The sequence below is a fragment of the Dendrobium catenatum genome, unplaced genomic scaffold, assembly GCF_001605985.2.
Source record: "Dendrobium catenatum unplaced genomic scaffold, ASM160598v2 fragScaff_scaffold_1417, whole genome shotgun sequence".
NCBI lineage: Eukaryota > Viridiplantae > Streptophyta > Magnoliopsida > Asparagales > Orchidaceae > Dendrobium > Dendrobium catenatum.
The window spans coordinates 573,318-598,952 of NW_021319879.1; the positions used below are offsets into that span (position 1 = coordinate 573,318).

General features: G+C 33.2%; 1 protein-coding gene across 2 annotated transcripts in view; it reads left to right on the forward strand.

Annotated features, from left to right (window-relative positions):
* The first annotated feature begins 6,426 nt into the window (after positions 1–6,426).
* LOC110111593 (DNA mismatch repair protein MSH1, mitochondrial) overlaps positions 6,427–25,635 on the forward strand; it is a 145,440-nt gene continuing 126,231 nt past the window's right edge. The window contains exons 1-6 of one of the 2 annotated variants that reach the window (XM_020843524.2): positions 6,427–6,705; positions 7,909–8,041; positions 8,130–8,227; positions 15,275–15,350; positions 22,918–23,037; positions 23,373–23,420. In XM_020843524.2, coding sequence (XP_020699183.1) covers positions 6,593–6,705; positions 7,909–8,041; positions 8,130–8,227; positions 15,275–15,350; positions 22,918–23,037; positions 23,373–23,420 — 588 coding nt within the window. In that variant the 5' untranslated portion in view covers positions 6,427–6,592. Of the gene's footprint in view, positions 6,706–7,907; positions 8,042–8,116; positions 8,228–15,274; positions 15,351–22,917; positions 23,038–23,372; positions 23,421–25,635 lie in introns of those variants that run through there. The other variant, XM_020843528.2, reaches the window with a different exon arrangement.

The following is a 25,635-nucleotide window of genomic DNA, read 5'->3' on the forward strand; positions in this document are numbered from 1 at the left end:
ATTTAAAAAAAAAAATCATAAAAACTTTTTAGTGGTCTAGGGCTGCAGCGCTCAAACTCAGTGCCACATGTTAAATCCATAATTATTGTAGAAACAGAGGCTTCAACCCAACCATTGCATTTTCTAAAGTAGCTGCGCTCAAAGATCAGTGTCTCAACGCTCACAATCTTAGCACCTCAGTACTACAATTCAAATATTTTATTTAGAAATACTTTTTATTTTTGGTTTGTTACACTCTAACCCTTTTTTTATAAGTTTAAGTGGAGATACAACATTCCATAAAATACTTCTTATGTGCAATACATGAATAACTATATTGTATTTTTCTACAATTGCTTGTGCCAAAATGAATAAGTTTAGTTAACTTATAGGTTTCTAGTTACACAAAGAACTCATTGTGAATGTCAAGTAGGATGAGTTAAACTCAAGCCGCTAGCAACTTTAGTATGAATCTACAAACTCTAATGAGGGTTCCAACAACTTTGCTTTGGGTTGGGTGAGTAGCTTGATGTGTCTTTTGGGCCAAATAAATGTTTATTGAGTACAAAGATAAATATGTCGAATATGTTTGGCGAGTTGAACTCTATCGTGTAATTATAATTCTCTTGAATAACCTCAAATTAATGATAAATGAAGCCCCACTTTTTTGTCCGGTTTGAACTCAGTTCATTTTGATCAACAATACTTGGTGAATCTTACTTAGACAATATTAGGCATACAATATCATTATTCTATTAAACTTTTATGAATTTATAGAAAATAAGACTTTGCATGTGATATAAATAATTCTCTTCATCGTTCTTCTAAGCGAAAATAAATTAACACCACCAATATCTTTGCTACCTTAATAAATATACTGAACAAACTCAACATATATACCACATTGCACAAACTTTAGATGTACCAAGAAATGGATGTACCAAGAAAATGAGATGCATTACTAAAGAAGCTAATAAATCTCCCTCTCTCTTTGATTAATGCCTTAACCTTTTCAACAAAATTTTCGGCTATTGAGTATATCAGTGTTTGTTGAATATTAAATTTCAGCTTTCAGCACAAGAGTTATATCATGTACTAATTCAAAGAGAAAGCTTTATTTCTTCTTTTCTTTTGAACATTTAGACCAATTAAGTCAAATTTATATACACGTCACATATGCAAGCTTCGAATCCAAGACCTCTTAGTTGATAACCAATTGATCAAGAAGAGTTGCAGCTAGCTTTCTTCTGAAGCTAGCATTGAATTAAGAAATAATTACAAAAACCCAAATTTACATCTTAGCATTAAGACATTATTACATCATCTACTTTTGAAGAAACAATCTCTTGATTTCACATAAATAAACAATTAAAATATAAATGAAAGTCATATATTTTACAAATATACCCTCAACAACCCCATCAATTTCATTCAAGTTATTATTGTCATAATGATTCTCATCCATAGATGCGCAAGGCATTAACTCCCATGGAGAATGTTACAGTTCAACATACTAAAAGATTACAATGTCAATTATAGTTTTAGAAACATTAATATATGCTAATGTCAGAGAAAGGGATTATATATTTTATCAATAAAAGATATGAATAGTATTGATGTTGACATTCACATGAGATCTAAAATCAATCCCTTGTTTTTATTTATGTAATTAATACTAACAACCCTTCGATCTTATGCTTATAATTATAGATTATTCTCTTAATTAGTATATTTTGACTATCTTAATTAAGCTTTGATTGATTGATAAGAATGAGAGAGAACAGGCACGTTATAATACGAATATGGGGTATATCTATTATTAAAAATATAAGGTATATGTTTTTGTGTATTTGGACATGAATACATACACCATTTTATTTGTGTGTTTTTTAAATTAAAAGCATAAAATATAATTTAGTAATTACATAAATTATATAAATATTAAATGTATTTTATCATACTAATATCATAATAATTTTGAGCATCATTATAATATACATATATATGTATTTTTTAAAATTAAAATCATAAAAGTATGATATAAGTCTTATATAAATTAATAAATATATGAGAAGGATTAAAAAAAAAGGTTAAGGTTATAGATGGGTTGTTTTAATAGTAGCTTTATGAGTTGAATTCATTGAATGATGGTTTTCTCTAGAAAAGGTTAGGAAAAGCCAATTTTTCTAATTTTAGTTTATCACTTCCATGTGGCATGTACTGTAGTAGATCTTGAATTCACAAAATTTCTAAGGTAAAGCTTTAGTGCCTGCAAAAATTTATTTCTCATCATAAAGGCTGTATTGGTTTGTTGCAGTATTTTATTTGTGGTAAGAAAATATGAGAATGTCAAATGGTTAATACTTTTTTTTTCTTAAGTTTATAATAAAATTAAAATGAATCACTATTGGAAATATAGTCATTTCCGACAGATTGCGGACAAATCCGTCGGAAATCAACATTGTTGGCGGATTTTCGACGGATTAAAATTCAATGATATTTTGGACGTTTGAAAAGTATTTCTGACGGATAATTGTAGTAAAAAACATTTCTAGCAAATTTTCCAAGGCTTTCTGACTATTTTTGGATTGGAAAAACAATGAGTTTTGAGATGTTACCAGCAGAATTTCCTCCAAAAATTCCTACTAAAATTTCACAAGGTTGTCGCTAGCATTTCCGACAGATTTTTCCGTTTCCGGCGTATGTTTGCAACTGAAAAATCTGTCGGAATACATGTCCCAAATTCGTTGTATCGACTTTTTTGACAAAAAATCTATCAAAAATCTATAGCACATAAAAAAAACAACCTCTTATGTCAATTAATCCACAGTACAACACAACATAACATAAATATTTTATGCAGTAAAACATTACAATAATCTACAGACATATACAATATTGTATAAAGTAAAAATATTATAGCATCAAATTTTATTTAACTTCTTCTCAAAATGTTCTCAAACACATACAAAAGTCCTTATACCAAAAAAAAAAAAAAAAACACACACACACACAAAATCTACTTAGAATCAGTTCCCTCACTCTCCTCAGGCGATGCATGCACAATCTAGCTTCTTTTCCACTAAATTGTTCTATGATTCTCTCAAGTTCCTCCAAGATCTGACTTTGCTGCATTTGCATGTCCGCTTATAATTTTCAGGCATGCTCCAGCTCTGTGATTAGGGTAGCCACCTACTAGCCAACCAAGCCCTCCTGGGTGCTTACTGAATGCTTGAAGAACTAGAGAATTGTCCCTCGTATGCGTAGGCCTACAAGCCTAATTCATAAACTCTTCCCTTTCGCATTCCGCGCACCACCTCTAATGAACAAATTTATGAATTTTTAGGCTACTGTAAAACTCATTTATCTTCTAACAAACAAAAATAAAGTGCATTAATTGGTTGATATATGAAATCTCACTATCTATGCAAATTATGATATTGAATGACTATGGCATCTCTTACACTTCAATGTAGCCTATAATGTAGACCTTATAGGCTACATGGAGTTCATTTTACAAATGTTTCGCTATGTTGCTTGAGATATTAAGATTATTTGATAATAGGCAGGAAATTTTTTCATCTAAAGCTTCTTAAGTGACTACATATAAAATAAAAAAAAAGTTATGCAAAGTATTATCACATATAGTCTTATGTGCGTACGTATCATATTGCATTTTCAACGAAGACTATGGAGTATATGCAATACAATACATAATCAACCTCACTCCAATTTAAAATTTTCTATAAGTTACTCATAACATATATAATTCTATAGAGATCACTTATCAATAGGTTTCACAATAATGTAGATCCATATGCCTATTCAAAAGTGAATGAATTTTTGTATACTACAGAAAAATTCAAGATTTCTAGCAGAAATTAAAATTGACTCAAATTTTAGCCGACCTAATTTCATGTGGAAATCCGACCGACCTAATTTCATGTGGATATTCGACCTAAGATTTATTTGGCATTTCCTACATGTTCTATCACTTTGTATCTTTATGAGTTATTCAATAGAAATATTTCTTTATACCATAAATTATTTGCTCTATATCCTAGGAAGTGTCCAACGAACTTAATTTTATTCTTTTCATTCTTCTCGATGCACTATAAGAATATTGGTACTTGATTCACGTTTAGTAAATAATTGGTTAAAACATATAACTTCATTGTTGTTAGAATATGTGTTCAAATATGGTTTGAATCATGTCTGAATATTCTTTAAACTATATTCGAATCATGTTAGGAATTAAATGTTCCAATATATGACTCGAACCATGTTTATAAAAGGTTAACAAAAGGTATGACATGTGCTTCGATCATGGTTGAAACACATATCCTAATAAAGTTTTGAAATAGTACATTTGATATTCTATTTGGTTTTGCAATAGAGCGCCATCAAAATCTTAATCACATCTATAGACGTTGTTGATGAACTTTTTTTTTACCGATCTTCAACGATGTGGTCATCTTTCCCTCTTGAGCAAAAACTCTTGAATGAAAGTACAAATATATCATTACTGGAGAACAGTGAAGTTTGAAGGTGCGGGAGAAAATAAACAATGAGCCTATTTAGCATATTTGCACATATTTGCTCAAGAAAATAAACAATGAGCCTATTTAGCATATTATGGCCAGGACAAGGCATGCAAACTTAAACTTCCCTTCTCATAAGCCTAGTATATGATTGTGAACTTTTATTAACGCTTTGTTTAGGGCAGCTTTTGACCATTATTTTTTCGCTATTTTTTAAAAAATATTTGTACAAAAAAGCTGATGTAGAAAGCATTAAAAAGATATCCTAAACAAAGCCTAAGTGTTTGTATCAATAACACAAATTTAATTTATAAATTTGTAAATGCAACCAATCCATTGAAATCAAAATGACCATGTTCTTGTGAAGAACAGTTGCATTAAGCATGAGAAGAGTTCATTCTAATTGCTTTGCAAAGTATTAGTCTTCAAACGGTATGAACCAAGAGAAATTTTTCGAAAGCTTATTTTACTTATACACTATAACTCACATGAGAGTTAATTTGGGATATAATTTGTTTATTTTTTTTAGTTATTATTATGTGATATTATATTTTAAAAAAGATAAAATATGTACCAAATGAATTTCGACTTGAAAATGGGAATTATCCTAAATTGATTGAGAAATAAAGAAAAAGATATGATGACATTGTATTGCAATTTAAATAAAATATCAAAGAACCACCATATATAAAGCTAGAGGAGTTAGCAACTCCTCTAGACATAGGGAGATATTATACATAGAGCTTGGAACCCACATGATGGCCATCATATTGGGGCTTGTGTGGGAAGAAAGAAACAATCAATATCTTTGTATATTGTGTCAATCGGCTCCTTATGATGATGTCAAACTTATAAAAAAATAAAAATATATATCAGGAAGCAAAAATAGTTTATTTTGCTCATTATCGCTTTTCACAGACTTTTTTTGTTAAAAAAAGGTCGGTTGGGGGCAAAAAATAAAGTTAGGGGGGGGGGGGGGAGCGCATATTGCAAATAATCCTTATAATATTGAGGTTTTACTTTTTTAGGGGGACAATCAGCACTACACAATTTCGCTCTTGCATCTACAACCAAATTGTAAATGTCCATTTGCAACTACCACGAGCGTACCTCCACTCAAACGCCAAAAAGAAACACATTTTTTCGAATGTGAATGATGCGACGCCAACATTGGTTTCACACTATTCACAAAAAACTCATTTTTTTTTTTTGCGAAAATGAAGATGAGAAATAATCCAATGGAATATATATATTTTTGTGTTAGAAATGATCCTTACAATACTGAGGTTTTACTTTTTTTAGGGGGAAAATCAGCACTACACAATTCCGCTCTTGCATCTACAACCAAATTGTAAATGTCCATTTGCAACTACCACGAGCCTACCTCCACTCAAACATAAAAAAGAAACACATTTTTTCGAATGTGAATGATGCGACACCAACATTGGTTTCACACTATTCACAAAAAACTCATTTTTTTTTTGCGAAAATGAAGATGAGAAATAATCCAATGGAATATATATATTTTTGTGTTAAAAATGATGTTCAATTGGAGATGAATTACTGTTTGATATGAATATTACTGCATTTCGATGCGGAAAATGAGGATTTCAGTTAGAGATGCCATAAATCCTCAGGACGATGAGATTTGACACAAGAGTGCACAATCACTTACTAATATTTCATAATGTATGTAATTTATTTAAGATAATTTACATGCATGCCACACAAATTATAATATAAATATATAACAAAATTTAAATATTTTCTAAGTATATTGAATCATTGTCAACCGTTTCAATGGATAAGCGGAGGTTTGAACGAGCTTCCCGTTTGGGATTCATAATCTCTCGGGTTTGTTGAAAGGTACGACACTTTGTTAACCATTTAATTACCGGTTTGCCATGAGCAATTTCTTTTTGCAAATTATATCAGGACGTTAGTCACACTCGTCCTCACTCTTTATGGCGGGAAGGGCACCGCGGGAAACCCTAGAAACGTAGGGCTGCTTGTCCTCTCTTCATCTTCCTCTCCCTACGTGTCCCCTTCCTGAAAACCTTGAAACCCTCAAAATGCATCGGCTTGTGGCGACATCCTTCATGGCTTCCTCGCCACGCTTGCTTCTACTAGCCGGCTTACTCAGGAAGTCCTCCATTCATGGATTTAGAATAGAGTCGGTGCTGTGGTAAGCTCGAACTTATTTCCGTCTTATTTGATGAAATCCGCCCTCTTTTTATTGATTTCTTCCGTGGCTTCATGGGGATTCATCGGGCATTTGGTTATTGCTTGGCTTGACACTGTCTACTTGCCGAATGATCACAATGGGTGATGTTCGTTTCTGTAGAAGTATATTTGTATATTTGCATTCCGGAAAACTTCAGTTTGGGGTGTTGATGTCTATTATGTAAATTTTCACCTTCTAAGTGATCAAATTTGTTAACATTTGCTCCTTCTGCGATTGTGCATACAGAATAAATGGATTGCCGTATCTTCAACTTGCAGCACTGCCTAATAAAATATTTTGAGGTGAAAGCAGAGCAAGTCTACCTTATTATATTTCTAAAATCAAATGCATAAACACAAGCACAGACGTGCATATATGATTTTGGAAGTTAGTTCTTTAGATCTGCTAGAAGCACGACGAGTTCTTTATACTAGAATAACCCAATAGTTGCAACTATGGTGTACTGTTGAAAAACTTTATTTAAAGCTATTTTCATTTTACCAAGCATTCCATGTTATAGGCTCCAAACGCAATGATTATCCCTTTCTGAAAAAAATCATTAAATTTAGCTCACCAATAAGACTAAACTCTCTATCCTAATGAATTCCTTGAAGGGAATTCCCCTCCTTAATATGCTGCCCTTTGGTTTTCCCATTTTACCTCTCCTTTGCCAACTTTATTTTCTTCAATTGCTGGTGCTAGATTGAACTTCCTCACTTGCATCTGGGATAAGGCTATTCATGATATGTTGGTATCATTCTTTATAAGACAATACTAATGGATAGTTTAGGTACTTGATTCTAATTGAGCAGATACATGCATGCATTTGATATTCCATTTGCATAGAAGATATTATTTTCCATGAGCATTCCGATTGAGCTGAAGAAATAGTTTGCAGGATCAAGATACAATTTTTACCTGATTTGCACGGAAAATTTTTCATTTTTTTTTCAGCCCTATATCATTTTTAACTTATACTTTTTTTGAACTAGTAATATATGCGCTATTCAAATTTATGTCGTGTGGTAAGCATTTCATAATTGGAACCATTCTTATAAATTTTCTCTTTACCCTCTTTGAGCTCAGATTACTGTTTATTTGTTGCTTCCTGAAGTGAACTATATTACCTCCCTTGCTCATGCTTTTAAAAAAAAAAAAATGCAGGTCGATGCATAGAAGGTACTATTGCAGATCACTTAAGCATTTAAATGAGGTACCAAAGATAACAAGAAGGCCGAGCAAACTGAACATTTTGTGTGAAGAAGCTGATCATTCTCATATTAGATGGTGGAAAGAAGTGCGTTTACCAGTAATTATTGTGAGTATTATGCTTATGATTCTTTTACTTCATCTTCTAATGCATTTCTTCTAGATCTCATTTTCAGAAGTTGCTGATGTTCAAGAAGCCTTCTTCTCTTCAGCTTGTTAAAAAGCTTGCATATACAAACTTATTAGGGCTGGATGTTACCCTAAAAAATGGGAGGTAAAGTTGGAATTTTGCTCTCAAATCTTCCTACTATATACCTCTGATGTTTCTATTGCGTCGTGCTTTTCCATATTAGCAAACCTTTTTCATGTGCCGTCCACATTGTTTACATCTTCAGTTCCTTTTACCATGAAATATTGGAAATGATTGTGTTATTTAGTTGAGGATGTCTATCTCAAAATGGAACTTTTGTTTTAGTTCTCATTGTAGAATTTCTGGTCATGTAGCACTAGCTCATCAATTTATATTATTTTTGAGCATTTTGGAATGAATATCCTTCTCATAATGTCTCAACCCATGCTAGGCCCCTACCAATCGACGTAGGCCGCAACATAGGTAAACATATGATTCCTCGAACATTCATAACTTCTTAACATTTTAATAATATTCATGTCATATTTCAATTACATTCATATATAAAGCAGAAACATTTCAAATATTTCATTTATAAGATACGCATAAACATACAGAGCAACTAACAACCCTAAAATCTTTTTATAACAAACATCCTACCTCAGCTCAAGTCTAATCTTGCACAGCTATTCAACAAGATGTAAGTTTTAAATTGACCTAATTCTATTAGGCGTCAATATTATCTTTTCCATTTCTTGTAAAAACAACAAGAATATGAATCTGATGAGCTATGAGGCTCATAAATATATGTATTTATAAATAGAATTCAAGTGTCAAACACAGTGAACAACATGCATGTATTTATGACCAAACGTAATTCATAAATTAAATATCATTTACATTTCAAACCTTAAAATTCAGAAGTTACTTCTAAAAATGAATTAACATTTAGATGCTCCCATTAACTAGTAATAAGAAAATGCTTGGTAAAATATCATAGATATAATTATATCATGCCATCTAACGATTTAAATGACCAACCTTGAATTTATTCATATATATACTTCATTTAGTAATTATTTTCTTTTTTTACCTCTCATTTCATCTTAAGCTTATGAATATGTCTTGACTAGATGTAAAGGTTTTCTAGATGTCATCATAACATAAATTAGCTCTTAAGGCTTCATAATAATATTCATTGAAGCCCATATTATCATTATTGAACTATATTGAGGTCCTGATGTTTATATTATGGTACCTTTTACCTCACCTACATAGGTATTATAACATTTTGTTTCCACCAATCATCTAACATGACATTTCTTAGGCTTAGTAGTTTCTGATCAATTATTTAATTGATAATTAAATAGTTCATGCATTAATATAAAAGACACCAGTAATACATTATATGTATATGAAGAAAAAGAAGACGGTAGATGATTCATTGCTTTTCTTTCCAAAATGTTGTTAATTAGCAAAATATTTATATAATTATAATATATTTAATTTGAGCTATAATTTTTAAAATTTACATATGGTCGTTTACACCTAAATACTCGGTTATAGACACATTTAATAATATGAAGAATTTATATTGCATTTCATACTTAATTTTACTCAAATGCAATTGTATATGCCAAAAGACCAAAGAATTTGCTTTTTAAATTATAATTTGTATTTCTTACCACTGTTGTTAGTTGCCTTCTTAATTCTGACATCTCATAACTTTTTACGCTATTAAATCACCCACACAACACAATTTCTACAGTTTTTACTAGTTAATATGAATATTTATTCCAAAAAGATATTTCACGACAAAATTTTATCTCCTCATATACCAATTGAATCCTAAATAAGAATTAGGAATTTGTTTAAATTAGGAACTTTACAAATAACTAGATATCTATAATACAACTAAAACTTTTATCTCGTTTCCTTCTTCCCTAATTCTCCCTTCTGCCCTTTCCTTCCTTGAAAATTTTATTTTTTCTTCCTGGTCGAGCTTTTTGATTCCGCCCAGCTGAAACCTACGGCTTTTCTTTGGCTGAAGTGTTATGGAACGGGAAAGAGGGGAAGGGAATTATAAATTTATATATAACTCTATCTATACTTCCATAGAAATCAAAGCCTCTGATTCACTGAATTAGCCGTTGCATGGATAGATTAGTGGCGTCCTGACTTTTTTTATAGAAGAGCTACAGTAAATAATATAGATGAACAGTTAGTTAATTAAAAACTAAATCGAAACTAATTCCATAACTTTCACACCTTTATAATTTAGCATATTTTTCAATATACCGATTTTCTCCTATTGACAAGTAGAACATAATGGAATGATTTTTTGTGATATTCGTAAAAGTTGATATTTTTGAATATAATTTAATTAAGGAGATTTGTATTTTTACTCCATGAAAGTTGGGTATCACACATAAACCTAAAAAAAGGAAGACCTTATTGTCCAATGGTTTTGAACCTGTCATGTTTTTTGGGTGTAATTATGCGTATGTGTTCTTCCTTCTAAATGATGAATTTCTTTTTTCGTGACTAACGTTTGTGTGATTCTGTGCTTTGCTGGCCTACCTGGCCTTGCACCATTAAAGAAATATGACAATAAGCTGCATAAAATACCGTTAGCACTCCATCTTTTGACAGGAATGCGCATGGGTGCAGTAACTACTGTTATAGATGTTGGATATACTGGAAGTTTAGTTTCTTCAATTAGAACTATTTGTTCATGAAATATGGTTATTTGGATATGGAGACATCAGAATGCGCTCTATATTGACTACAAAGGTAGAAGCATTTGGGCGTTTAATTTGAAGTGAAATGATGAAGAGCCTAAGACCCTTACAACCCTTCATGTGCCTTTCCTTTTGGTGAATTTTTAATATTACTATTTTGGTAAAATGCCATAATGGAAGGTAAAGTTTTACTTATTCAAATATTTGGATATCATGAAATTTTAAGGGTGTACTGATAACAACCATAAAAATAAATTGTCGTACTTATTAAGTGATGTAGAACCAAGCTAGTCATGATTGGGTTGGAATTATTAATGTAATAGAGTTGACAATTATGATTTCTCAATTAAGGAAATCAGAATTAAATCAAATACCAAATCTGAAGTTAATTTAGATTAATTGATTGAGAGACTTAATTGGGAGCAGCAAAAGGAAAAACAGAGAGAGGGAGGGGCTGGCCCCTTTTGATGGGGACTTGATTTGAGTGTTTTATGACTTGTCAATCATAGGCTATCAATTATGGGAGGGGAAATTAAGGTCAATCTTTCATTAAATTCAAATTGGCATGATTGTGAGAGGTTTCCTAATATAGCTCATGTTATTTAGGAAAGGGATTTCAGATTTTGAATAAATTAAAATCTGATTTGAAAACCTTCCTAATTTAAAATATGCTAATTATGGAATGTAGTGACTATGCGTTTGAAATTTAAAATTTGAAATTAAAGGAGAGAGGTGGGGTGTTGACTTGTCAATCTTGAAATATTAATTAGCGAAAAAATCATGATAATTATCTATTTGAGTTTCAAATAGCATGATTGGAAGAGCTTCCTAACATAACTCTTTTATGTTAGGAAATATATTTCAAATTCAAAATTATTTAAATTCGAAATCTTTTGACTTTCCAAATTTATAAGAATTTAAATAAGGAAAGTAATGAGTGCTTGGTTTTGAAATTTTGGAGCCAAGAGGGGGGTGGGATGGTGGCCGGCGGCTAAAAAGGTAATGGGGTCGGTGGTTGGGTGGGGTAAGGGTTCGGCCAAAGGTTGGGGAAAGTGGAGGCTGGCAGTTTGGTGGAGGTGGTTGGGCCGAGAGGTGGGGAAGGACTGAGGGAAGAGGAATGATATCAGAGAGATGAATATGGCGGTTAGGGGAGAAAGAGGAGAGGGAGTTGGTGGAGAAGATAAACCACGAGCCCGGACACTTCCAATGGTTGATGGGTAATACTTTCTAGGGACTTCAAACCACGAGCCCGGACTCTTCCTGCGGCTCGTGGGTAGTATGTTGCCCTCACATAGAGACTTCAACTCTCATAAGAACTCTCAAAGCTCTTAAGAACATAGTACATAATTTTCTCTTAATAATCATCAATCCCCTTAAAAAGAAGAGGACGTGGCTATATATTGCCAAATACAATAATAAGAAAAATGACAAAAGTGCCATTGGGGTCACATAAGCCTACTCCCCCAAGTGAGGGTAAAAACTAGAAAATGTATAAATAAATTAAAATACAAATAATAACTCAAAATAAAGTGGTACAATGATGGCCATTGATCTTCGGCTATGATAAACTTTCACAGTTGGATGTCCTCATCATTCTCCTGGGGTGGAAAAATAGCTCGACTTTGTTGAGTACACATCCTGGAAATGCAACCATGTTCTGATACCAAAATGATGTAGAACCAAGCTAGCCATGATTGAGGTGAGATTATTGATTTAATAGAGGCTAATTATGATATTTCAATTAAGGAAATAAGAATTAAATCAAATCCCAAATATGAATTTTTTTTGGAGTAATTGATTTAGAGATTTAATTTGGAGGAGCAAAAGGAGAAAGTGAGAGAGGGAGGGGCTGACCCCTTTGATGGGGACTTGATTGGAGTGTTTTATGACTTGCCAATCTTATCAATTATGGGTGGGGAAATTCAGGCCAATCTCTCATTAAATTCAAATTGGCATGATTGGGGGAGGTTACCTAATATAGCTCATGTTATTTTAGGAAAGGTATTTCAGATTTTGAATAAATTAGAATCTGATTTGAAAACATTCCTAATTTAAAATGCGTTAATTATGGAAAATAGTGACTATGCGTTTGAAATTTAAAATTTGAAATCAAAGGAGAGATGTGGGGTTGTTTAATGACTTGTCAATCTTGGAATATTAATTAGGAAAAAATCATGTTAATTATCTATTTGAATTTCAAATAGCATGATTGGAGGAGCTTTCCTAACATAACTCTTTTCTTTTAGGAAAGAGATTTCAAATTCAAAATTATTTAAATTTTGAAATCTTTTAACTTCTCAAATTTACAAGAATTTAAATTAGGAAAGTAATGAATGCTTGGTTTTAAAATTTTGGAGCTAAGGGGAGGGGGATGGTGGCCGGCGGCAATTTGTGGAGGTGGTTGGGCCGAGAGGTGGGGAAGGATTGAGGGAAGAGGAATGGTATTAGAGCGAGATGAAGGTGTCGGCTAGGGGAGAAAGAGGAGAGGGAGTTGGTGGAGAAGATAAACCACGAGCCCATATGCTTCCTACGATTGATTTGTAATACTTTGCCCTCACCTAGAGACTTCAAATCACGAGCTCGGACGCTTTCTGCACTGGTGGGTAGTATGTTGCCCTCACCTAGGGTCTTCAACTCTCATAAGAACTATAAAAATTCTTAAGAACAAAGTGCAGAATTTTCTCTTAATAATCATCCATCCCCACAAAAAGAAAAGGGGGCTATAAATAACCAAAAATACAATAATAAAACAAATGAAAAACGTGCCCCATGGGGTCACATAAGCCTACTCCCTCAAGTGAGGGTAAAAATAGAAAAATGCATAAATAAATCAAAATACAAATAATAACTCAAAATAAAGTGGTACAATCATGGCCGTCGATCTTTGGCTCCTCTGATAAATTTTCACGGTTGAATGTCCTCATCATTAAGCATAAGCACTATGTTCACATGAATGCTTGCTTTGAAGCTGGTGAGAGGGGTTATAATTTTTATTAATTGTTGAACTTTAAGTTATGATGCAATTTTGGCCCCTTATGAAGCCTGTCAGTGATTCTTGTAATTTGTGACAAGGTTCTACATTGCACCTGCCATTCGTTACTCACCATGCAAAAGAATTGCATAAATTATGATGGTTAACTTTTAATACGGCTTATACTTGACATGTTTTGCCAATGCTTGGTGCGAAGGACATAGGCTATGATGTAAGCAATGCCACTCCCCTTTTGGATGATTTTTTTTTTTTGAGGGGGGGGGGGGGGGGGGGGGGGGTGATGGCTGTTTGGTTCCTGCTCCCTGGCTGTCCTGGTTCTCATTGCTTTGGCTGTCTTGGTTTGGTTCCCCTTGTTTTGGCTGTTTGGTTCCTGCTCCCTGGCTGTCCCGGTTCCCCTTGCTTTGGCTGTTCGGTTGCTGTTGCTATCCCTTGACTTTCCCCTGTTCTGGTTGGTTATTTTGGGCAGCTGTTTGGGTGTCTTTTGGGCTTCCTTTTCCTCTATTTTTAGGGCTGTTTTGTGGCTATTTTAGGGAGTGTTATGTGCTTATTTTGGATAAGAAACCTGAGGGTTTTCTCTAGCTTGCGAGCTAGCTTATTTTCCCCTTCCCGTCTATGACTTCGTCTTGAACTTCTAAAACCTCTTTTTTCTCTCCACAAGTTACCATTCCATTGTATCTTTCTTCTCAAAAGTTGTAAGGCTTGATTAGTCGTATGGTATTGTTGTCTCCTTTAATTTAAAATTGTAAGAAGTGGTTGTGTTTGTTTAAACTACTGTGGGATATAATAGTATTGTTTTGTTCAATTTTTGTTTATGTCTATGTTTTTTTTTTTGTGTTGGTCTTTTGTTTTAAGAAAGGAAGCGATTATTTGCATACCTAATAGGCTTTAGTATTTTTTGGTTGCATGAGGCTACATCAGAAATATATGCAGCTCTGGGTACCACCATATTTTCCAATCTGATGTGGTTTTGCCAGTATAACGCGGACATTGACCTGAAAAGCACTTAAATAATGCAATGATATGATTGTAGCAACGTTCTTCATCGTGCTTTGCTTGTTTTTTGACATATCATGGTTTTTGGAGGTTGAATCTGTACATAACATGCTTTTGAGACTACTGGTACTTTAAATTTTAGTTTAATTCTTTTAAACTGAGTTGGCAGATTTGTCCTTTGCAATGTGCTATAAACCATTTGATCCTGGCTTTAGTTCTACAATTTTACGTTGATGGGGCTTTTTGTTTTAGTTTAGAATGAGAAATCTGAAAAATAATATTTGATTCCTTACCTTTGTTATCATTTTTATTTGGTGCACTGATCTGTTATATGGAAACTCATTTGTTTAATTTAGCTTATTCTTATTCTCTTTTATAGTATTTTACTTGAATTTGTCTAGTATGGTTATCTCCTCTTTTAAAACTGCTATTATTTGATCTATTATTCATATTTTTCTTATGCAGCCTGAAAGAAGGGACTCTCAACTTGGAAATATTGCAGTTCAAGTCAAGATTTCCCCGGGAAGTTTTACTTTGCAGAGTATGCCCTTAAGATCTTTTGTGTTTTCATGTTAACGTTTATGATTTTTGTTGGTTAAATTTGTGAATTCAATTCATTTAACCAGTTTTATGCAATATGCCAGGAATTCGCTGGTTGTGATTTTTTGGGCAATATCTGAATCCGATTTGATACTCGCAATTGGATCTAAAATGAGAACAGAAGGAAATTCAAATGAAATAACACACATATTTATAAGTAAATTATATCTCGACAAAGCGGTTGGGATTGTCTTATATAGGTCCACATATTTTATGAACCTTTAACCTATGCTCCGTACTTGATTTTTATCTTTCATCAAGCTCCCTATTGCAAGAAGCCCTATGAACTAAGATTAAGTACTTGAACTTATTGTCAAACATATCCCATGTCATGACTTGGCCCGGATACTCGAATTAACGAAGCGGGAATGAATAGTCGGACGATTAATATATTTTTCCACAGTTACATATAACAGTAAGATCTAATGTTCCTCAAACACCGAGGAGCCACTAACACTACTTGTAAATTGAATATGCATTTAAACATAATATATTTTACCTGCTTTTATTTGGGCGCCATCTTCTGTAGACATACTCCTCTCTTTTAGCCATTTTCACTTATCAGGAGACTTATCTGAAAATGTTAGTTTAATAGAGTGATTTTAGAAAGTAAACTCAGTGGGTAATCGTCATTTCATTTATAACAGTTAAGCATATAAAATAAAACATGCATCATATACATCTCGTTATTCTTTTTCAGTTACATATTTGTAGATATATCACTTCATATAATATAGATCTTTAATGTACATCTTTCAAATAGCATATTTTTTTCCCAATTAACATTCATTCATTCTTTCTTTTATTTTCCTCATTTATTCTTTTTTTATTTAGTACAGGAGGACCTTTTGAAATATATACCAATGAAGGTAGAACCATTTTCATTTTCATTTTTTTTTCATTTCCTTTCAACGTGCGGGGGCACGTTGCTTCCATAAGTACAATTAAACACACACACACACTATATATATATATATATATATATTCTTTTATGATTTTTAGTTATTCAATATTCTCAATTTCATTTCATATTAAACCTTTAACTATAACAAATAAATAAGAATATTATAATGATCAATAATAGCCATATAACAATAAATCACATTTTCTTTTCCTTTATTCTTGATTTATTTTATTCATACAATATCCATTTAGTCAACATAATGTTATTATAGGTAATGATTATACTAAATTAAAAAGTATTTTATTAAACTAAAAGACATGAAAATTTTTATAAAACAATTGTAATTACCCATTTTGATACATCGTACTTCAGTTCCCTTCAAATCCTCGATGAAATATATTTCCAATATCCATCTTAATTCAGATATTTAATTCCCCTTCTTACTAAATCTTTCTTTTCTTCTTTCAATAAAGCTTTCTTTTCTTCTCTATTGAATCAATGCTTACTATAATTGAACTCTTCCTATAACAATAATAAATTAAGAATCAATGCTTACATTTTTCCAATTAGAGAAATGAAAATGTAAAAACTTTTTATCTAAATTAACATATATAAATAAGTCAATATCTTACTCCTTCCTCCGTCATCAAGGATAGAAGAAATATCGAATTCCAAACTTGGTTTCTTTATCTTCCTTTTTACTGCATTCAACTTTCTAAATTTTGAAAGAATATCCTACACAAGGATTTATATAAATCAACGATGAATCTCTGAGATTCGAGAATTAATTTACTCTTACTTTTAAAGAAAATTAAATCAAAATACCTTAGTGAAGTTCTTCCAATTTCCTCCCCTTTCCTCTCTAAAATTTCATCTTCTTCCTCTTTCGAATCTCTTCCTTTACCTTTAATTAAACTTCCTCGTTGTTTTTAGGAAGTAACACGGAAGAATTTATACGGGATTCGAAAAAAATTGGCAAACAAACTTTTCTTCTTCTTCTTCCTCTCATTTACTGTCTCTTCTCTCAAGATTTGCTTCTTGTACGATAATGAGCAAGGGGGAGTTGTTGTTCGTGATGAGTCGTCTGAAAATCCCGAACTCAAACCTTCGCTCAAAAGGCGATTCGGAAGTCCCTAGACCCAGTTTGACTCACGTTTGGCCTGCTCAGACGCAGCTTTTGTCTTTGCCTGTTCGTGCGACTACAATTAGGGCTGGCCGGTTCAGTTGAATAGGCCAGGTTTTAAACCGGCTATTACATCCCACCTTCCTTTTATAGAATTGTTATCCGTTGCATTAGTAGAATGAACTTATGTCTATATCACTAACAACACAATTTCTTTTTCTTCGACAATTGTCCCTCACTTCTTAATTTCTTTTTCCCTTAGATACAAGGATTGTGTGGCCCCTTTTTCCCGTTAATCATATCCTTATCGATCTCAAGCATACATTTCCTGGTAGTGCTAATCTATTGCATGATTGAACTCACAAATGTTGTTCTTGATGCATTCTTCACCAAAGTTTGACCACGATTCTTTGAAGCAAAGCTACCAGGTTCGATTTTGCATCTCTTTAATGAGGCATGAACATTTTCACAGTAACAGCGGTATAAAAAAATCAGCTGTTTCTTCATCCTTGCGAGAAAAATCAGCTATTTTTTTTTCTTGTGACCATGAAAATATGCTGGTGCTGAAATTGGCTATTTTCTTTGTTTGTTGATCTACCAAGCCTGCATCGGCATCAAACTTTGGTGGTTTTGATGGCTTGACAGCTGTGGCAAACTAATCTATTGGAGTTGGAAAGTAACAAAAATGAGTAATTTATATTGTGTGCGTGCATGGGGATGGGTGGTTCCATGCATGCTCAATTAAGGATGTTTCAGCCAAAATCCAAGCCTTGCCAAAAGCCTTTAAGTTTTTTAAAAGAATATTTACTAGTTTTAAATAATTAAAAAAATTAATTATATCAAAATATATATCCTATGCAAAATTATGTTAATTTTCCTATTTAGTATATTCATCCATAATTGGAGGCTCAAACTTGCTTGTATGTTCAACATGATTTCCAATGGCAATCCAAATTTGGGCCACGCTTTGCTGGTTTGACAAAAGGTCTACCCATTAATTATATCCATAGCCATGTATACCAAATTGAAGCGTGGTGCTAGATGTCCATGTTTCCCGACATTGCTTGTAACCAACCAACACCCCCTCCCCTCAAATAATCCATCCCAATGGGTTGTATCCAGGGTGATAGGTTGGGCACTGTCCATCATTTTCTTGTGCAATCTCTCTCCTTATGAAAATTTTGAGAAGTTGGATTTATTATATGGTCATGGTCTTCTAGAAAATCTTTCTCAATACTCACTCGATAATGGTGGCTGCTCTCTATCGTTTGCTTGCATGTGTACTCTCTTTTATTTGGAAAAAAATCATTAAAAAACACTAGCTCCCTTTTTGTATCATATTCTCTCCGCCTCTCTCTTTCTCTCTGTCTCTCATTCACATAGTTTTTGAGAAGTTGGATTTAACTTATGGGTATGATCTCTTAAATGTTTTTTCCCAAATGCTTGATTTAATAAAGAAGATGGAGTGATTTTTGGCTATTAATGTCTTGTCTAAGTTCGTTAATATAGGCGAGGCACTTTAAATTTCAGATATTATGCAAGGACCCTAGAGGAAGGAGTTTTATAAGCATATTTTTGAAGTTTAAAAAGTTAATTGTTAAATAAACCACCAAATAAGGCCTTGTTACATATTAAATATAGCATAACTATTATCATTTTGAGAGATAATTTAATAATTATGCTAAGGCATTAGATAATAAAGGTATAGCAACCATAGTACATCCATGCCTTTTACTGCTACTCTGATCCAAATTCAATTTATAGGTAGCTCATTGTCGTTAAAACTATGATGTAGACACACAAGAAGAAATTGACGCAATGGATAGAACTTATAACAAACTTTATTAAAATAAAAGCAGACAACTAAAACTTGACAAACACAACTAGAAATACTAGGAGATTTTAATGAGCTACTAAACTTCAGCTCAAGCAACTTAGAGAATCAGCTCAAAACCAAATGCTCCAAAACAGCCAACCCGTGAACCACCAGCAGCCAGGGACCAATCGAGCCAGCAAACCAAAGGTCTACCAAATCTTATGCACAATCTACCATGATCATTGGATGCTTTCCCATCATTGGATAGCTAAAAAAGAAAAGAAAATAAAATAGAAAACAAAATATACTATTGTTCAAATAAAAGAAAAGTACAGATATTCTTGATAGCTTCAAACCATCAGTTAGAAATTTTTACTTGTAGAAATCATTATTTACAGGAATCATCTGACTTTCCTACTACTTGGAATAAGGTTAAAATTGGTATATGCATCTTAAAATTAATCCGTTTGAGTTAGTTTAGAAGGACTAATCGTTATATCACAAATACTTATTTCTTGAGTATTTTCTTTACTTCATTCAAATCCTTCGTGAAAACAACTTTGACAACCGTTCCTTCAATTTATGGTCTCATTGATATTTATCACTTCAATTAACATGCCATATGCATATACAAATAGGGTTGTCAAAAGCGGGTTTCGGGTCAGGTTTAGATCGAACCCAAATCTGATCCGACACTTTTTAACCCTACCCGAACCTGACCTTTTTTTGCAAACTAGTTGATTTTTTTGGACCAGAACCCGACCCGCTTCGGGTCCTGGTCAACCCATACCCGACCCGCTTCTTTTATGTTTTACTAAATTATTTTTATTTAATTCAATTTATTTTAACCTAAATCGAATTAAAGTAAGATTTACTTTTTCACTTTAAAATTAACCAAGATTAATTCAATTTGGGCAACATGATTTATTATTTTTTGGAAATAACATTTACTTATTTCATAACAATCTTCTAAAACTCTCATAAATCAATTAAAAACGGGTTAAACCGGGTTGATTTTAGGTTTCCGGGTCAACCCGAATCTGAGCCGATTTTACTAACAGGTTGAAATTCCTAACCCGAATTTGAAATTTTTGGGTCGGGTTCAGGTTGGATTTTCGGGTCGTGTCAAATAATGACACCCTTATATACAAATAAGATCATATGAGTCTTTTTTCATACTGAAACAGTGAACTACAAGGCATCAATTTTTTAGTTTCCATTTGCGAGGAGTTTGTTTCATGCCATATGAGCTTTAACGTGGGACAAATCTCATTAAAGTTTATGCTTGATTCCTTCTTTTTGCTGAAATCATTTTACCGCTAGCTTTGTTTTATGTCTTTTATTGACATGTGCTCTTTTTTGATAAAAAATTCATTTGTTATGCTACACTATCTAAATCCTTTTATAGTTAATTTAATGTTCACTGATATTTTCATATAAGAAGTCCATCTCCCTTTTTATTGTCAGCTTTCACATAATCTTGCAGTTAACTTGCATTACTTCTTTAAGCCAATTATATTTATCAGCATAAGTGAACATTAAATAATATAAGAAAGGATAATACTTGTTAGAAAGCTTTCTTGATTGTATCACTACTTTGCTCAACTCGCGCTCTATCTTAGCACTTTCAAAAGTCGCTGACATCTTTGTTGCAAATAATGTTAAAAAATCTTGTCCAACTCAACTTATTCACTTATGATGGCCCACTTAGCAATTTTAGACCCATCTTTGTCTATGATTGCTTCATGACAACTTTATTGAATACAACATTTCCACTTATGATGATCTTCTAGTTTTATTCATTCTAAAATCTATAGTCAAAATTATTAAATAACATTTTAAAGCTAGGGTCTAACTTATCCCTATTAATATGTACGCATGCTTATAAGAAATTTAAATTTTTTAAAGAAAATTGTTACCTCATTGTTAGTCCAAGCTACTTTAAAAAGGTCATAATATAAAAGAATTACGGGTCTTCATTTGATTATATATGTTGCAGTTAGGGGTGTCAAAATTGGTTGCGGGTCGAATCCGGTATTGACCAGCTATTGTTTGACCCGACCCGAATCCAACCCATTTTTGCAAACGGGGGTCATAGTTGCAACCCGACTTGACTCGCTAGGTTATATGGTTGACCCGCCCCGATTAGCTCGAGTTGCTAGAGCGTGGTTGCGACCAGCGGGGTGAGTGCGTCACACACAGCTTAGAGTAGGCTACGCCGTGAAAGCGAGGCGAGATGTGCGGGAGCGAGAGGAGATGTGCATGGCAGGGCCTAGGTGTGGGCAGCGGGTGGGCGAGGCGAGAGGGTAGAGGTTCGGGTGCGAGCTAGGCAGGGTAGGTGCTTACACGTCTGTATGAGATGGGCATGCGGTGCGAGGGTGAGTGGGGCACGTGGTGCAAGACAGTGAGCGGGAAGTGTGGGCATGAGCAATCTATGGGTCATTCAAATGCTTCCACCTTTTAAAAGTTTTAACAACATTCAAATTTATTTTTCGTAAGATAAACTTATATATTTTTGGTGGAGTAATCAATGAAGGTGACCTTAAAGTGAATCTCCAAGAGATGCCACCATGGATAATCCATGCATATGTTGGTTTGGATAGGATCTTGTTTTAGGGCCTTGTGTTCATGCCTTTGAAAAAATGACATTTTTAAAAATATTTTATGAATGCAAGTCATAGAAAATTGAAATCTAAAAATTTAGATTAGGAATTCTACTCTTTGAATGCGAAGAGTGTAGGCCTAAGTTGGCTCTAATATAATACATAGTTCTCTGGTTTAAATTAGGGAGAAAACTTCTTTACAAATGTATGGGTAATATTGCATGCATCAGTGCTACCCAAATATTTTCATTACTAAGGGTTCCAAGCATTGGCATCCCTTTTACTCGTTGGATGGAGAATCCTTGTCTCTTTCTAGTTGATGTCTCATCCTTATATGCTATGCTTATGAATCGGTGTTTGAGTTTGTTGTTTCTCCTATTCATTTATTAGAAGTCATTGGCAGCATGCCATTTTTGCTACCACTTGTAATTGTAGCCCCCTTAGTTACCGTTCAAGTGTTAATATTAAATGGCGAGTGACATCTCTTTTCATCATGTTATCTAATTGAGATGAAATTTCTCTTCAAGCTTTGAATATTATCCAATTGGTAGTTTACTAATAATTCTGACAATGCTGGCCTATCATCAACATAATAGAGTTCTCAATAGTTGTCTATATAAAATAATTTGATACAAGCTCTTTATGTGAAGTGCAGTGCAAAGATACGGTTGAGTCTAGAATTTAGGACTCTATGGTATTATCAGAATTGATGGTTAATGCATCTTGAATCACTTGTTTTGTTAATTTTGTAATTCTTCTTTTTGGTTTGATTTTGCATTTTCTTCCTTGAACAATATTTTTTCATTTCTTATGCCATTCACATCGCTCGCGTGAGTCACCAAGATCTTCGGATGTTGTGTCGTCTTTTTTGAGTTTTGAATCTCATAGGATTGTACCAATATTTTGCGGTTCTTCATCTTCTTTAATATTCAAAGCAGTAGAAGAAGAGCCTTCCCATAATTCTTGCCTTTGAATATTTTCAGCTTGGTTTAAGTCTCCAACATTATTAAAATTTTCTCAATTGGTTAAGCTTACAATGCCAAGCTTTATTCTTAATTACAGGTTGGCGAATTTTATGAAGCAATTGGAATTGATGCTTGCGTTCTTGTTGAGCATGCTGGCTTGAATCCTTGTGGGGGTTTGCAGTCAGACTGCATTCCAAAAGCTGGTTGCCCTGTTGTGGTAAGTGGTTTAATTTCAGTTATTGTTAGTGGTATTGAGAGTAATCCGGCTTCTTTGTTTTTTCCATGCTCATCGCTTTTTATTAATATAGCAATCTGTTAGCTTAGTGTTGTTATCTCCCATCAAATAAGAGAGATTAAGTTTACACTTTACAGCAGTTATAGGCTTTTTTAATTTTGCTAGCATGTATCTATTTGTAAAAGTTTATTCTGATTTTAATTTAACCCAACTTGTTTATTGCCTTTTCTAATCTTCTCGGGAACCTTTTATCATGAAACATTGGATTGTTTTAATTTCTGCTGACTGACCTTGCTTAGTTGTATTTTATACCGCAGAATTTACGTCAAACATTGGACGAGTTGACACGGAATGGTTTTTCAGTGGTAAGTGTTTCACATGCTTTCCACTTTTTCATAGTCTAATCTTAATTTTTTCCCGTTTCTTTATACACCTTGCAAAGTCCCTCTGTTGTTTTCCAATTATCATTGAAACTGATGCAGTCAAAAAATTATCATTTTATGTTTTTTTAATTTTCTTATATTTTGGACGCTGTAATTTTGGACTATGTTTTTTATTTTTGTATTGCCTTATGATGGAAAACAATCTGTGATCATGCTTGGGTTTGATGCTTTCAGGTCAGTTCACTCCCTTATATGTTTTCTTGCTCCTTTCCTCTGATGATTGCTCAGTTTCCTGTTGTTTGCTTGGATTCCCTGCTGTCTTCTCGTATCCCTTCCTTTCTTCTCATATTCCCTGTTGGCTGTTTGGTTTCCCTGCTGCTGACTGCTCGTTTTCCCTGCTGTTGACCGCTAGGCTTCCCTGTTGTTTGCTTGGTTTCCTTGCTGTTTGCATCTTGATTCCCCTCCTTAATGATTCCTATGCTATGTGTTTTAACTTCTCATCAATTGGACTGTCTTGAAGGGCTTCTATTGGCTGTTTTGGTGGCACATTTATGTGAGTAATTTATGACCATTTTCCTCTGAGCCTGTATAATTTGGTTGATTTTCTGCTGAAAAGAGGGTTGTGGTTGGTGAATACAAATGTAAACTTGAGGGTTTTTAGCTTGTGAGCTAGTCATCTCCCTATCCTCTAATACTTCGTCTTGGTATTCTCTCCGCTTCTTCTCTCCACGGTTTCCCTTCCACCTGAATCTTTCTTCTCTTCAATTAAAAAAACCTGAGGGTTTTTTAGCTTGCGAGCTGGTCTTCTCCCTATCCCCTATTACTTCGTCTTGGTCTTTTTTCTACTTCTTCTCTCCACGGTTTCCCTTCCATCTGTATCTTCTCTAAATATTGCGAGCTGTAAGGTGTGTTGTGCCATATTTTATTAGTAATTGCCGGAGGAGCGTTGGCTTCTGCTAGATCATAATTCTTGTGGTGGATCTTTAGTTTGTCCTTTCCTTTGAGCACCTTTTCCAATTTTGTGATTTGCATGTTAGGTGGCCATATACGGTTGTTCTGAGGGTCTTTTAATTTAGTTGTTTGATTTCTTATGCGTCTTCCTAACTATTTTCTAAGCTTTGTTCCTACTTATTTTCTATCATTTGTCTTTGTTTATGTGATATTGAAAGGAAATGTCATAATTTACATTCCTAGTGTTCTCATACTTAGTTAAGAGCTTAGGTTGCATCAGAAACTGTGTGCCATTTCATGCACTGATTGTGTTTGGATCATGCTACCCACTTTGGTGAAGAAATTGATTTATTTTAACTGTCCTTCAACATGGATAAATACTATTGTAGTCTTATAAGATGATGGAATAACATGAACTCCAGGTTTTTTTTTTCCAAATTATGTAAAGCAAAATAAAATGGAGTTATGAGAGAGGGTGATAGAACAAAATTTGATAATTTTTTCTTCAATATTGGTGAGTCTATTTGGTTTTATGCAAGGTTAATAAATTAGAGGCATCTTTGTGATGTGTCACGACCTAGCTTAGGGGCTCGAATTAATGAGTCGGGAATTGATGTTTGGACAATTATTTAAACTTTTGCTTTCTAAAATTTCTAAGAATAAACTATTTCTAGTATATTGAAAGAGCCTCTAAAACCTCAGATGTATTTTTAGCAAAAATACTATAATTGTTTTATATAAATATCTTACTCTCAAAATGTCACACCTACGTTATATGTTCTCTCATCTTCCACTCTTTTATTTGGATTATACTTGTGTATGTTTGCAAATAGTAGGGTGAGTTATAACACCACTGAGTAAATACATTACGATTATAAATTATAATAATATCGTGGTATTCTTATAAAATATGCATGCTCATTACAAAACATCAAATAATGTAATTCTTTTTTAAATTTAGTTTGAAAATGTCCATAATTGTTATGCATATTTATATATCTCATGTTTTATCATTTTCTATAACTAATACAACCTTCACTGGAGATACTGTCTAAATAATATAAATTAAGGTAGTTTCATTTACAAATTTAAATTTCTATTTCCATTTTCAAAACCCTTCTTTTCACATGCTTGAGTACATTGCATTCCCAACTAGTAACATAATAGATTGTACTCCATCAATCAACGTACATATGTAATTATATATATATATATATATATATATATATATATATATCATTCAATG